Source organism: Lactuca serriola, chromosome 6 (genome assembly GCF_051521515.1).
Source record: "Lactuca serriola cultivar US96UC23 chromosome 6, Lser_US96UC23_V15, whole genome shotgun sequence".
In the NCBI taxonomy this organism is placed as follows: domain Eukaryota; kingdom Viridiplantae; phylum Streptophyta; class Magnoliopsida; order Asterales; family Asteraceae; genus Lactuca; species Lactuca serriola.
Window position 1 is genome coordinate 163,040,014 of NC_136413.1, and position 14,990 is coordinate 163,055,003.

Genomic DNA, 14,990 nt, shown 5'->3' on the forward strand with positions numbered 1-14,990 from the left:
TATCCGGCCCATAAATAACCCAAGCCCATTGGGCCCACCAAGGCCCCATACTAAATGGGCTCTCCCAAGGCCCAACTCTTAAACTTAAGTCCAAATGGTAAGCCCAACACAAAGGCCCAAGACATATACATATATTTCTCTGATCAAAATCTCCAGTACAACAAGCCTAAAATCCAGGCCCAACTCCTAAGGCCCAATATGAGATTTAGCCCAAAAAGACTATAACAAGATTACGCGGGGCGTACCTCCCTTGGTACGCTCATCGTACACATGAATCCAGATCGGGCCATCGGGGACACTTGATTAGTACGCGGGGCGTACTAGAATTACGCTCAGCGTACGTCCAGTTTTTCTTTTTCCACTCTCTTGGTCTTAACCCATTAAGACCATAACTATACTCTCAGATATGGACTCCCTAAAGGCTCAGACTCCATAAAGTTCATAACTTTAAGCCTTTGCATGGCTGGGGAAGTCCCAAACAGAAAAACTCTCACTCTTTTCTCTCAAAAATGCTCATATCCCATGCATGGGGTGGTTTTAACGTCCAAGACCTCATTTTTATGAATCCTCTCCACTAGAGACACTTAAAGGGACAAATATTAGGCTCTGGAGTTCAACAACTCATAAAGCTTCAAGATTTGGGACCAAAAACCCTAAAATGGACCATAATATGCACAAATCAAAAAGGATGAGAAAGCTCTGAGCTTTATACCTTCAAATGATGCTCCAACCACAGAAAATCTCAGATCCAAAGCTTGGACTCCAACTCCATTCTCTTCAATGCTCCTTCTTCACTCAAAGAATAACACAAGAACACTTAGAAGCTCACAAATGGACACTCAAGATCAAGGGACGAAAATTAGGGTTTTGAGACGGTTGAAGGCTGGAAATGGTGGCCAGAAATGAGGCCATCATGTTCCTTAAATAGGGACACACCCCTAATTTAGGGTTTTCACCCTGAGCCTAGTAGGCCTAACATACTAGGTGGCCTCCGCGTCTAAATCACCCTCATGTGTACGCTGAGCGTGTGTACGCCCCGCGTACTCAGCTGCCGCCTTTTTCTCAAATAAGGGACCAAACTTGAAAAAGCTTCAAACTATCATAGCTTCTTTGTTATAAGCCCGTTTCCAACGAGTCCCCACATCCACGGGAAGATGGCGACTAGCCCTACGCTTCTAGTAACTCGTCGCAGCCTCAAGGCTTTCTCATGCTCGGGTTGCAGCCCACGAACCGTAAATCACGGATGATCCGAAACAGGATGTTACATCAAATGTTTAGAAGTGTTATATTAACATTTATTAAAAAAAAGTTAACAAACCCTAAATTATTTTAGGCCTAATCATAAAAAGCAAAAAAAAAACCCAAAAACAAAAAACCTGTGCCTCGAAGAAACTCGCGCCATAACACGATAAGGTGCGCCTTGACACATTATTTGAGCATCACGCTTAAAAACTCGCCTTGGACATTTTCGTAACGGCTACATCACGCCTTGCATCATGACACACATTGAGGCGCAACATGACGCGCTTTTTAGAACCATGACATGGACACATTTCCAATCTTAGACATAAATTTAACAATTGGTCATTACTTACTAAATTATACACATCTTATAATATTTGGACATGTTTCGACCTTACAAACCACACAATTCAGCAACCAAATAATTTATGTAATATATACTTGTTATATAATTGAAAACCGGTCAACATTTGACCTTTTACAAACCATGTTTTACTACATTACTCCATACACATAAAAATGGTCAACATTAGATCTTACAAACCAACAAAAACAACAAACATAAATTTTGCATACTTACCCCTCAATAACAAACACAATACAATCCCTACGATGACTATAAAATACAAGCAACTCAAACATAACCCTAATAAGAAATAACAGACTATAGTTCCCATCTTCAACAAATATGATTAGATCTTGGTCTCTTCTTTGCCTTGAATTTATTTAGAACTTACTTGTACCATGAAGCATTTTCATTAGTATACCATTCAAGATAACCATAGTCTTCTTTCTTATCTGGAATGATTAACCACTTGTCCATTAGGAACTCATTTCACTATCATATTTTTCTCCGTGAAGGTAAGAAGACGAAGAGGAATGTGAGCCAATGATGACGTTAGGGTCCACTTATACCTAATTGTTGGCCAATGTGGATTACAGGTGGAAATCACATAAGCATTCAACCTAGTTATCAAGTGAGAAATGGTGTGACCTGAAGCCAACCTTATAATTACCCATAATTTCAAGAAATTGGAAAGATAATGACTTAACTTAAACAAAAAAAAGAGAAAAAAAAAACGCAGTGTGAAAATCACAAAAAAGTGTAAAGTAGGTGACTCTTAAGAAATTTACCCATTTAATTAAACAAACATTCTTTGTTAAGTTCTTCCAAAAAGAACAAATGATTTTTAATCAAGTGTAATTTAATAAACACTAAAATATATATTAATGATACACAATTCCCCCCCCCCCCCCCCCCCTTTTTTTTTGTCAAAATAAATATTCACAGTCCATATAGAATTCAATGACTCATAATATCACGAATTAAATACATATACAACTTTGTTTTTAACACCAACAACCTATGAACACCTATTTAATTCTAAACTTTGTTTTTAACACAAACAGCCTATGAACACCTATTTAATTCTAATCACCATTTTATTCTACAAAACTGAGCGTTAAATGATAATTCAATTTATCTATTCAGCTCCACTCTATATCATCACTTACACTCCATTAAACACATATTAAATCCTTGTCACCAACTTATTGAGCTCCTATCAACTTTCATTGTGAATGCGCTAAATAATACTTAATGCTCGTTTATTAGTTTGTATCTTTTTTTTTTGGAACCGACAAATATATTAAATAAAAAAGGGGCATCCTAGTAAGGGGCTAAGCAGCAACCCACCAGAAAGAGTACACGAAAAGAAACAAAATAGCCCTTTCAAATGCAAGAGAAAGTGCAGACAGTCCAATTAATCCAATTACAGAATCCGTTTTTCCTCCTATGTTTAAACCATACCATAAATACACTCTGGATTTAATGATATCGACCACTCTTTCTAGAATTGTTTTTATGTTGTTGAACATCCTGTCATTACGAGCTCTCCATGTACACCAAAACATGCCATAACAAATGTTTATTAACATCCTCCTTCTCTTCGGACAAGTTCCCTAACCGGAGGCAAAGTTCAGAATCTCAGAAACACACGAAAAACTAGAATGTTGGATTCCACACCATCTGAACACCTGATCCAGTATGGAACACGCAGCAGGACATCTACATAATAAGTGATCGGTGGTCTCATCCATTACACCACAGTAGCTGCAATTCTTATCCACACTGCTAATTCTCCGTCTATGAAGATTAACCGCTGAAGGGATCCGATCTAAGTTTGCGCGCCAAGCAAAACATGATACTTTCAAGGGAACAACTTTATTCCAATGGAAAGGACCCAAGATGGTAGCAGAGATTGAATTATCGATCGCCTGCATTATGCTCAACACTGTGTATCGCCCTCCATTAGCCAAATGAGACACCCAAATAGCCTATCTACCATAATAAATCAACACCATTTTTTTTGCCAAATATCATATTCTCTTTGAATTTGGCACATATTATTTTTTAGAATTTTTGGAATTTTTTCTACTTGTTATTTTGTTGTGTTTTTCATTTTCTTATATTAAAATTCCAGATTTTACTAGCGATTATATATGTAAGGCTTTCATTTTATTAAATTGAGAATAAATTTTTATAAATGCTCCAAACACATTTATTTCCATGGTGTTTCAAATATTCTCCAAATAAAAGCTAAATTACATTTTTTTTTTTTAGAGATTGAGATTAATTTTATATTGCTACACATTTAAAGTTATAATATCTCCATTTTAATAACTGAACATTTAAAATGTTATAACATTATTTTCATGTATAGCCTTATTACATGAATTATTATTGTTTCAAGTATACAAACACGAAATGAATTCAAATGACTATTATGTTTGGATAAAAGAAAATCTAATGCTTTGTCCACCCTATTAATTGATAATTGTTTATCTACAAGACAGTTTTGCTTGATTTTTTTTTATATTTAACATATTTTATAAAAATATTTTTTATAAAATATCATTTTTTATTTCACATAACCAAGAAATTTTCTTATTAATTATTGTTAGTACTATATAACAAATGTAGGTATTCAACATCGTCAAATAATTTTACATATGTTGCCGGCGACAATAAAAAGGTGAATCCAAAGATATCATGTGGTAATTTATAATTGATAAAAACTATCTACAATATGTCAAAACTTTTTTATTAGTATATATTCAATTATCTACTTATTCGTCATTTGTTTGTATTTATTTCAAAATTTTACTTTAAAAAACAGTTAATGTTTACATCTTAATTTTTAGCGTGTGTGTGTGTGTGTATATATATATATATATATATATATATATATATATATATATATATATATATATATATATATATATATATAAGTATTTTTCAATCAGTATATATTGAATTATTTACTTTATCCATTATATTTACATAAAAATATTACTTTAAAAAATATTTAATTTTTGTAGCTTTATATAAACTTTTTTAAATAAACTCGTATAATATACGAGTATCACACCTACTATTAATAAAAAAGAGAAAAATGCTCCCAAACTCCGGAGGGTGGACGGAGGTCCGTCAGAAAAAAATAACGAGGACAAACATGGAGATTACCAACTTATACGTGATAGGATTCCCTAATGGTGTGAAGTAGTCAGAACTATGGAAACTTTTTGCTAGATTCGAGCAAGTAGTTGATGTGTATCTGGGAAGGAAGAAAGACTATAGAATGAAGAACTTTGCATTTGTAAGATTCAGAGGAGTTGAAGATGAAAAAGTGATGGAAGAAAGGCTATAAGGAACAACATGTAGAGATGTTATACTTAATATCAATCTATCCAAGCATAAGAGAAAACCACTTCGTGCTGCCCACCAAAACATCCCCCAACATCAAAACAATAGAAATAATATCGCAACACACATGCCCATGTCATACCCTCCTACTGCAGGCTTTAGAGACAAATGTACCTTTGCATAGGTTATGTCGGAATCTCGAAGGGATAATATGACTTTCACTCGTACGATAACTTTAAAATTTGAAACGGCAATGAAAACATGGATGAATGGGAAGAAATTAATTGGAGAGGCCCATAGCATAGATCACATGGTGAACTTACCTGCTTCAACGTTCATGAAAGAAAACGTCAAATACCTAGGAAGTCTAAACATAGAGCTAGGATTTGGAAGTTCTGTGATGGCTAGAGAATTCCTTGAAGCTAAAAACACATGGCAAGATTGGTTCAAATGGATGAAACATGCGGAGCAATTGGAGCTACCATATGAAAGAATAGCATGGATAAAAATTATTGGTCTCCCGTTGAGACTGTTTGATGAAGAAAACTTCTACAAGATTGCGGGAAGTTTTGGTAAAGTAATAGCTCCCTTCGACAACATCTCAACCAAAAAAAGACTACTCCATGGGGAAGGTAGGAGTGCTAACGTCCCAAAAAATGGATAAACGAGGAAATCACAGTTATGGCGGATGGAAAAGAATATACAATTGGTATAGTAGAATATACTGATGATTTGTCCCCATTCCATCCAGCTCCATTCGATAAGGTTGAGGTGGACTTTGATGAAGAAGGTGACGATACAGACGAAGGTGACGATGTCGACGAAGAAGACGGTATCTCAGATACCTGGATGGGTCAAGACGACAACGATATTGAAGATGGTGAGATACCACCAGAAAAGTGTACAAAACATGTAATCTCATCGGAAATAAGTTCTTCGCCGGAAATATGCCCATTGTCGGTGGTAACTTCGACTCCCGTAACATAAATTAATGCGGTAGTTTACTCATGCAATAATGATACGACGATTCCCGAAAATACAGCGACTATTGAAATTCTAGAGTCAAATACAGCTGGAAGATTACATCCAGAGACACACGACACGGTGGTTCTTGAATTAATTAATAATGGCGGCAAAATTGGACAGAAGACAACAACGCAACTTAACAATTTGGGTAATGATTGTAACCCTTTTGGGTCTTCATAGAATATGGTCCAATTTGGCTGTTTTGGGCCATTTCCAAACCCATTTTTGCCCCACCATCCTACATCGGCCCAAAAGGTTAGAAGTAACTCTCGGTTGGGCCCAGACAGTGGTGAGCCAAAAATTAAAAAAAGAAAAAGAAATTCAAATTGCTCCAAATCACAGTCCCCATTATTCACGTTCAAATCCATGGAACCCTAAATTGATACTCACCCACTCCCGTACGGACAATGGTATTGGTGAGATTGATATCGGTGTGCCTTCATCTCTGGATCTTAACAGGAATCTGAACATTAACACAAGTGATTGTGATGATGTTCGTGCCGACTGTTCTAGTTCGTGTGCAGACGAGATCATTCAAACTTTTGAAATTGGAGTAGAAATTGGGTTTCAAGTTGAAGCAGGAAATCCAATTCTTGCCGAGATTTTTGGCGATACTAGAGCTATCCACGGTTGCCAGTGAACTGCATCTCCCTCAATATCAGATGCATAGGAGTGGATGCCAAGGTGAACTGGGTCAGAAGATTGAAAACTAAATACAAAGCAAATTTTGTTGGTCTCCAAGAAACACAACTCCTTGATTACTCTAAGATTAATGTCAGCAATTGTTGGGATTCTCCGGAATACGACTTTGAAGGGGTAAACGCTAATGGAAGATCAGGTGGTCTAATCTCGATTTGGGACATCAGATACTTTCAATAGTCAGAGGTGATTAAACATAAATTCTTCTTAATAATAATTGGTACTTGGAAAGGAAGCTCTAGCAACACCATATTTGTAAATGTATATGGTCCTCACACTCCTTTGGAGAAAAAAGAAACATGGCGTGAATTACTTCAAATTAAGCAAACGAAAAGAGGTAAATGGTTAATCTTTGGTGATTTTAACGTTGTAAGGAGGAAGGAGTAGAGATTCAGATCCCAATTCTGCTCAACCAGTGCATCAGATTTTAATCGCTTTATAAGGCTAGCTGAGGTTCATGACTTTCCCATGGGTGGTGAAAGATTCACATTCATGAGTAGAGTTGATGCAAAGCTAAGCAAACTTGACCGATTCCTAGCTTGCTCGATTTTTTTGGCTACTTTCCCCTTAATAACTGTTACGGCTCAGCCTCGTGATCTATCTGATCACTGCCCAGTTACACTAATCTCTGACAGTGGAGACTTTGGACCTCCCTCATTCAAATTCTATAACTCGTGGTTAATGTTAGATGGTCTAAACAAAATTGTACAAGATGCTTGGGCTGGATTTTCAGGATATGGTAATGCAGATTCATATCTTGCGGCTAAACTGCGCCACCTAAAGGAATAGATAAAGAAGTGGAGAAGAGATAAACACAAAAAGGAGAAACAAGAGTTATTAGACTCTAAAGAAAAGTTCATAATATTGAAAAGACTGTTGAAATAAGGGCACTCACCTCAGAGGAACTATCATCCAGAAGTAATTGCCTTCAGAAGATACTTGAACTTGAAAGATTGGCAGCCACGTCTGAAATGGACTACAGATGGAGAGGAAAAATAAAAACTATTCCATGGATACGCAAACAGTAATAACAGGAAAAACATAATTGTAGGTCTAATGATAAACGGAAGATGGGCTTTAGAAGTGAAAGAAATCAAAGATGAGGCTTTTCGGTTCTTCCAAAACAAATTTAAGGAGAAATGGATTTCACAACCAAAACTTGTAAACTCTCATATCCAGTCTATTGGCATGATGGACGCTATTAGATTGGAGGCTCCATTCTCTATTGATGAGGTGAAGAAAGCAGTATGGGCATGCGGAGGAGATAAGGCCCCAGCCCTGATGGGTTAACTTTTAAGTTCTTAAAAAAGTACTGGAGTTGTGTCACTGCAGATATCATGAGATTCGTACAATATTTCGATGAAACTGGTTCTATAGGTCGGGGTTGCAATTCCTCGTTTATCACTCTTGCACCCAAGGTTAAGGACCCGACATCACTTTGTGACTACGGGCCAATCAGTCTGATTGGTTGTATGTATAAAATTATCTCAAAGATGCTTGCTACCAGGATTAAAACAGTTGTTAGCAAGGTGGTTGGTGAGGAACAATTGGCTTACGTGGAGGGGCGAAGCATTCTTGACGGCCCACTAATTGTTAATGACTTATGTGGGTGGGAAAAAGTATCAAGAAGAAGATCCTGCTATTCAAGGTAGACTTTGATAAAGCCTTTGACTCCATAAATTAGGAATTTTTAGACTCGATACTGCTTCAGATGGGTTTTGGCTCGAAATGGAGATCTTGGATACATGGGTGTCTAGCCTCGTCTCGTGCATCTGTGATAGTCAACGAATCTCCTACCAAGGAGTTCAACATCACAAAAGGCGTAAGACAAGGAGACCCTCTCTCACTTTTTTTGTTCATAATAGCTATGGAGGGATTGAATGCTGCAATGAAATCTGCTGTTGAAAAGGGCTTTTTCAATTGCATTCAAGTACCGAGTGATGGACCAGTAATATCTCACCTATTCTATGTAGATGAGGCATTGTTCGTCGGTGAATGGTCGAGGTCAAATCTGAAAAACCTAGCACGCATTCTCAAATGTTTTCATGTTTCAGCAGGTTTGCGAGTGAACTTTCATAAATCCAAGGTTTTTGGTGTTGGGGCTTCTAACACCGAAACTGCACAGTGGGTACATATTCTTGGATGCGAGGCTGGTGTACTCCCATTCACCTATCTTGGGGTTCCGGTTGGAGCCAACATGAACCTGATAAAAAACTGGAACCCAATCATTGAAAAGTTTCGAAACAAACTCTCTCGTTGGAAAGCTAAAACCCTTTCATTTGGTGGAAGGCTTACCTTAATCAAAGATGTTCTAGGAAATCTTCCTACCTATTACATGTCATTATTTAGAGCTCCCATCGAAGTCATTGAAAAACTGGAGAACATAAGAAGGAAATTTTTATGGGGGGGTCATGAAGAAAAAAAATAAAATTAATTGGGTTTCATGGGAGAATGTTATCGCTCCTAAGGAACTTGGTGGCTTGGGAGTCGGAGCAATTCGTACACTGAATGTTGCTCTCATTGTTAAATGGTGGTGGAGACTTAAATTTGAACCCTCCTCACTATGGGCCAGAGTCATTGTAGGACTTCATAATCTGGGAAATAAACCTGTTGAGTACTTAGCAAAAAAAAATAACTGGAGTTTGGAAGAATATTGTTGGAGTTAAAAAGGATATTGATGCATTGGGACTTAGTTATAATGATATCTTCGTGCAAATTGTCAAATCTAGGGATAATACTATGTTTTGGCATGACATGTGGGTTGCTGGTGGTGTAAACATGAAAACAAAATACCCCAGATTATATGAACTTGAAAAAAAGAAGTCATGTAAGGTTTCAGAGAGAAAAAACAAAGGCGGGAACATGTGGAATTGGAGATCATGTCTTATTTGTTGCTGGTTGCTCCTCTGAACTAGAACGTCTAGTCAAAATTATGGATTCGATACAATTACAACCTGGGGTCGATCAACTCTCATGTTTACTATCGGCGGATAGAAAATATAGGGTGGACCTCCTCAGGAAAAAGATTGATCAGGGCTTCAACGCAAATGTACACCATTTTCAAATAAGTTGGTGTAAACTCATTTCAATTAAAGTAACTACATTCATATGGCATGCTGTGATGGGGAAAATACCGTCAGCTGTAGCACTCTCCTATCGTGGGGTTACTTTCGACATTTGTAATTGTAGCTCATGTATTGGTGGAATTGAATATGCAAATCATATTTTGGTGGAATGTCCTTATGCGAAGTCAGCCACAAAGTTCATACTTAACTGGTGCAGAATAGATCATATCGATTTCCATAATGTAGATGAGATTACTTCTTTTGCAGCCAACTGGGGGAGATGCCCTAAGAAAAGGGAACGGTTAACAGCCATTTGCTACAGGATGCTGTGGAGTATATGGAGAGCTAGAAATGATCGGATATTCCAAGCAAAATTCATCACTCCAAATGGTGTGGTGGACAATATCAAAGCTTTAGTTTATTTGTGGCTAAAATGTAGAGGTAAAGGTGGTTTTGTAATTGGGAAGAGTGGCTCTCTTTTGTCCTTTTTCGTCTTAAACTTAATTTTCTTTGTATATGTAATATGTAACCGCTAAATTTTCCCCTATAATTTCTTACTATTTGAGTGCGTTTTTATAATATTGGCCGTTTCAAAAAAAAAAAAAAAAACTATTATAATAAAGTTGTATTACAAAAGCATTTATTCATCTTAGGGTAATTGAATCATTTACTACAAAATTCATTATTGTCATATAATTGTCGTTTAAGAAGATAATTGTATTTTTCGAAAGAGTGGAACATTTGAAAGCAAAACATCTTACTTTGTTACCAAAAATGTATTAGCGGCGGAGTAGTACTTTGGTATCCGGCCATTTGAAGCTTTTGCTTTGACTACCTTTGAATTGCTAGTTAAAATTTCCATCTTTATTGGGGTTTCTTGTGAACTCTTACTCATTATTTTGAAATACAAAAAAGCCCCTACAATTTCTTTTACTATCTTATATTTTTTTATCAACATTTATTAGTTTTTATAGTATAATAAAAGATACATTTGAAACAAAGCAAATATGGCCTTTGAAATATATGAATTTATTTTTATTTGTTTAAAAAACCCTTGATTTCTAAGAAAAATCATATTTACGTTAGGTTGTATTTTAGCCGGTGGAAATCATAACTTTCAACCATTTTCACAATTTATCTTAATAGATTACGTTTTAAATATATGACTATTGATTAAAATGGTTTATGAAACTGTAGTATCTCAAAAGGGAGGAACATTTTAAAGCAAAACATGTTACGTTGTTACCAGAAATGGGTAGTTTGGCATATATCCATATGAAGTTTCCTTTGAATTGTTCATAAAATTCCGTTGGAACATTTGAAATCAAAGCTATTTCACTCCCGTTCCCATCATATCATCCACATCTTTGTTCTCAACATACAAAGAAGCCACACCATTCTATCATCTTCCCCACCTGGCTCCGTTGCTAATTAATCTCTCTGATATCCCCTAATTTCATCCCAGTTCTCTCACTTCACTGTTTAGGGTTCTTGGCTTCTTCCCAATGATGAAGTGTTTCAGTATTTTCAGTTCCAGAACCAAAAGAATAGGGAAATCTTCACCGGAGCTCCAGGAGCAAAACCCATCAACGAAACCACCGACAAGATTAGTAAATTCCACTAGTTCAATCACTTCACCACTATTGTACAAAGAAGAAGAACATGTTTTGAGGAAGTTCTCGTTTTCAGAGCTCAAAAATGCCACTAATAATTTTAACAGATCGCTATGGATAAAAAATGGTCAATTCGGAAATGTGTATAAAGGGTTTATTCAACCTGTTAAACCTGCTGGTGATCAAGGTGCACATCTCGTGTTGGTAGCCATCACGAAACTTTACAATCATTCCATGCAGGCCTTCCATTAAAATTCTCAAAAATATTTTCTTTAATAATTCTTAGTTTTATTTGTTTAAGCTTTTTGATAAGTTAGGGATGTGGGAATCCATTGTTTAGTTATAAATTTTAGTTTTATTACATCTTATCGGTCAATTCTTAACATCATGAATTTAGAGCCCATATATATATACCGGCTTCTCAACTTCAAGATTTATAACACTTTGCTTAAACTTTGTAGTTAGATCAAGATCAGAGTGTCGGGGAACAAAAACAAAAACAAAGATATTTTGTTGGAGTATAAATCCAACATTTTATGTAAAAAAGTATTGTTTTGTGATGTGGTAGGAGCATAAAGAATGGCTATCAGGAGTTGAGTTTCTTGGGGTTGTGGAACACCCTAACCTTGTAAAGCTATTGGGATACTGTTTAGTAGACGATGAAAAAGAGAGACAAAGTCAAGACTATTAGTTTACGAGTATATGCCAAACAAAAGCTTAGACTATCATCTCTTTAACACAACATTGCCACCGATTCGATGGATGAAAAGGCTACAAATCCTCCTTGGTTCAGCCCAGGGTCTCGCTTATCTCCATGAGGGTTTAGAGACCCAGGTATATATATATATATATATATATATATATATATATATATATATATATATATATATATATATATATATATATATATATATATATATATATATATATATATATATATATATATACATATATATATATGTTTTACAAAATGTTTTCCTAATTGTTCAAAGTAACTATTTTATGACATGTTAATTAAAGTATAAACTAATGTTTTTGTGATTAAGGTGCTATTTGGTGACTTCAACTCGGGGGATGTGTTGTTGGATGAGAATTTCAACCCAAAACTTTCAGATTTTGGGCTTGAGAGAGGACAAGTGCGCAACCTGTCATACGTACGTACAGTGGTGAGTATTTCAAATCATATGTCTAACATATGGCTAAATGACTCTGTTCAAATCCTTAGGTAGTATTTGTTAATATGGAATCAGAAAAGAAATGCAATGATCATTTCCATTTTTGTTTTACCAATGGATCTAACATGTTCCATTTTGTTGATTTCATTAATGAGGCAGTGGGTGTTTATTTTTTTTATACACTTTTTGTTATTTTCACTTAATTAAAAATTTATTGTTTAAAATCTACTACAATGAGTATTAGTTTTAATTTTATTTAGATATAAACTAGGTTTGGACGTTTGGTTATATTTATTTTCAGTTTTGTAAATATAAAGTTCTATAATGACTTTGATTTTATGATTTTATGATTTTGTATTTCCATCCGTTCTAACCAGCCAATCATGATTATGAAATGTAATGACTTATTAATTCTATAACCATGTCGTTTTAGTTCATCCAACTATATGCTTAATTATGCTAACTTTCTTTGGTTTCCAGTCTTTTTATGCTTCCCCGGAATACGTGCACTGTGGTCATCTAAAGTCAAATAGCGATTCATGGAGTTTTGGAATTGTACTTTACCAGATTCTATCGGGCAGAAGGGTGATTGATAGAAACCTTCCACAATCTCAACAAATGCTTACCAACTGGGTGAAACAGTTCCCAGCCGATAGCAAGATATTCTGGAAGATGATTGATCCACGTCTAGATAATCAATATTCTCTTAGTGGGGCCCAAAAAGTTGCAAAATTGGCTGACAGTTGCATGCGAAATAATCCGGAAGATCGACCAACGATGAGTCAGATAATTGATGTGTTACAAGAGTCAATTAGAGACTCGGAAGATGAACGCCAGAATCCGTTACCAGAGTCGTCTACATGAATATCCTAAGATGGCGTTTTGTTTGTCGAATTTTGGCGGAATTGGAATTCAGTTCCATCGAATTAATTCCTAGGTTTTGTTTCAGATAAGCCTGTCATGGGTTCAAGTCTCTCATAAGTGGTATTTAGGAGAATATTAACTAATTTGAAAAAAAAAATGAGTGACAATTCAAAATCATCACAATTATTTGAAAGCCTATAAGTGCTTGTAACTAGATTTATAAAAGTTTACATGCAGGCCTAATTGTTATTCCATGCATAAAATGATCAACTCGTTCCACACTCTTGTTCATGTTGTACAGATTTATGCTCATGAAGATTTGTATTTCAACTTTTTGTTCAAAGATATTTTTAAACAAGAAAATGTCAAAGAAGAAGTAGAATCTTGAGTAAAAAATCAGGGTCATTATTCCAATCTAGATTGCTTCTGGGGTTCCTCTCCTTCGTCGATATTAATAAGTAACTATTGAGATGGCTCGTACATTGCCACGTGTCTATTAATCTTATATTTTCGACATTATGTATGTAATTGTCTCTTACATAAGGTCTCTTTCTATAATTTTTGTGAAATATGGGAACCATGTTTGTAAGTTTCATATTAGGCAATTCTGAAACACGATGATCACTTATGTTAGAACAAATTACTGAAATCATCCATGTGGTTTGGTCAAAATTTCACGTTTAGTCTCTAACTTTTTTTTGTGCTCATACCATTCTTGTGGTTTCATTTATTTATTTTTTTTGCGTTTTTGGTCAATGATAAACATGAAAGGACTAATTTCCCCTTTATATTTTCTTTTTTAGATTTTAACATTATCTATTTATTATTAAATAATTTAAATTATTAATTAAATTGGAAATGGATCCATCCAAAACCTTACACGGCTACACCCCTCGCTCCTCGTATCCTTCTCTCTCATTTCAATGCATCTGCCACCGAAGAAACTCTAATGCTGCTTCTAAACCCTTCCACATGAAACTTCATCGAAGAAACAATAAACCATCATCACCACCACCATCGAAGAAAAACTGTTGTTTCCTGAAACCAAACTGTCGACCCTCTTATCTCGTTTCAATCACCATCGCCCCTCTCTTATCTCACCGAAAACATCACCACCCCTGAAAACCACAACTCTCCCTCTATCACCTGAAAATCGCTACTGAAATCCTATAGAACCAACAGATCAACAAAAGAGAACATCATATCGACCAAAGAGACAGAGAGATAGGAAAAGGATCGGATGGTTTATCACCTAGAAAACGCCATTGAAACACCTAAAAGTCATATATTTAACTGAAAAATGTCACTGAAACCTCTAAAACCACAATTGATTCATTGTTCTTGGATTCTAGATGTTGAGTTCTAGATCGATTTCAAGTTATTTTGGTTTCGAATGGTTTGATTTTGAGCTATGGATTTTAGGTTTTTTTTATAAGGATACATCTGATAGGTGCATTTTATGCACCTATTTTGCATGTTTATTTCCGTCTTTTTATAGCATTATACTCCATAATTCTCGCATTTAGTTGATTATTAGGGCAATTGTATATTTCATCAAGAGTGTCTGGTACTTCACCATTTTTGATTTATTTTGCAGGCA

The 14,990-nt window shown here is 35.5% G+C and overlaps 1 protein-coding gene and 1 pseudogene across 1 annotated transcript; both read left to right on the forward strand.

The window, feature by feature from the left end:
- Window positions 1–8,540: 8,540 nt before the first annotated feature.
- LOC145060349 (uncharacterized) lies at window positions 8,541–9,101 on the forward strand. Its single transcript, XM_079008035.1, has one exon. The coding sequence runs from the start codon at window positions 8,541–8,543 to the stop codon at window positions 9,099–9,101; it is 561 nt and encodes a 186-aa protein (XP_078864161.1).
- Window positions 9,102–11,118: 2,017 nt separating this feature from the next.
- On the forward strand, window positions 11,119–13,390 carry LOC145060350 (putative serine/threonine-protein kinase PBL19; annotated as a pseudogene).
- The last annotated feature ends 1,600 nt before the right edge of the window (window positions 13,391–14,990 follow it).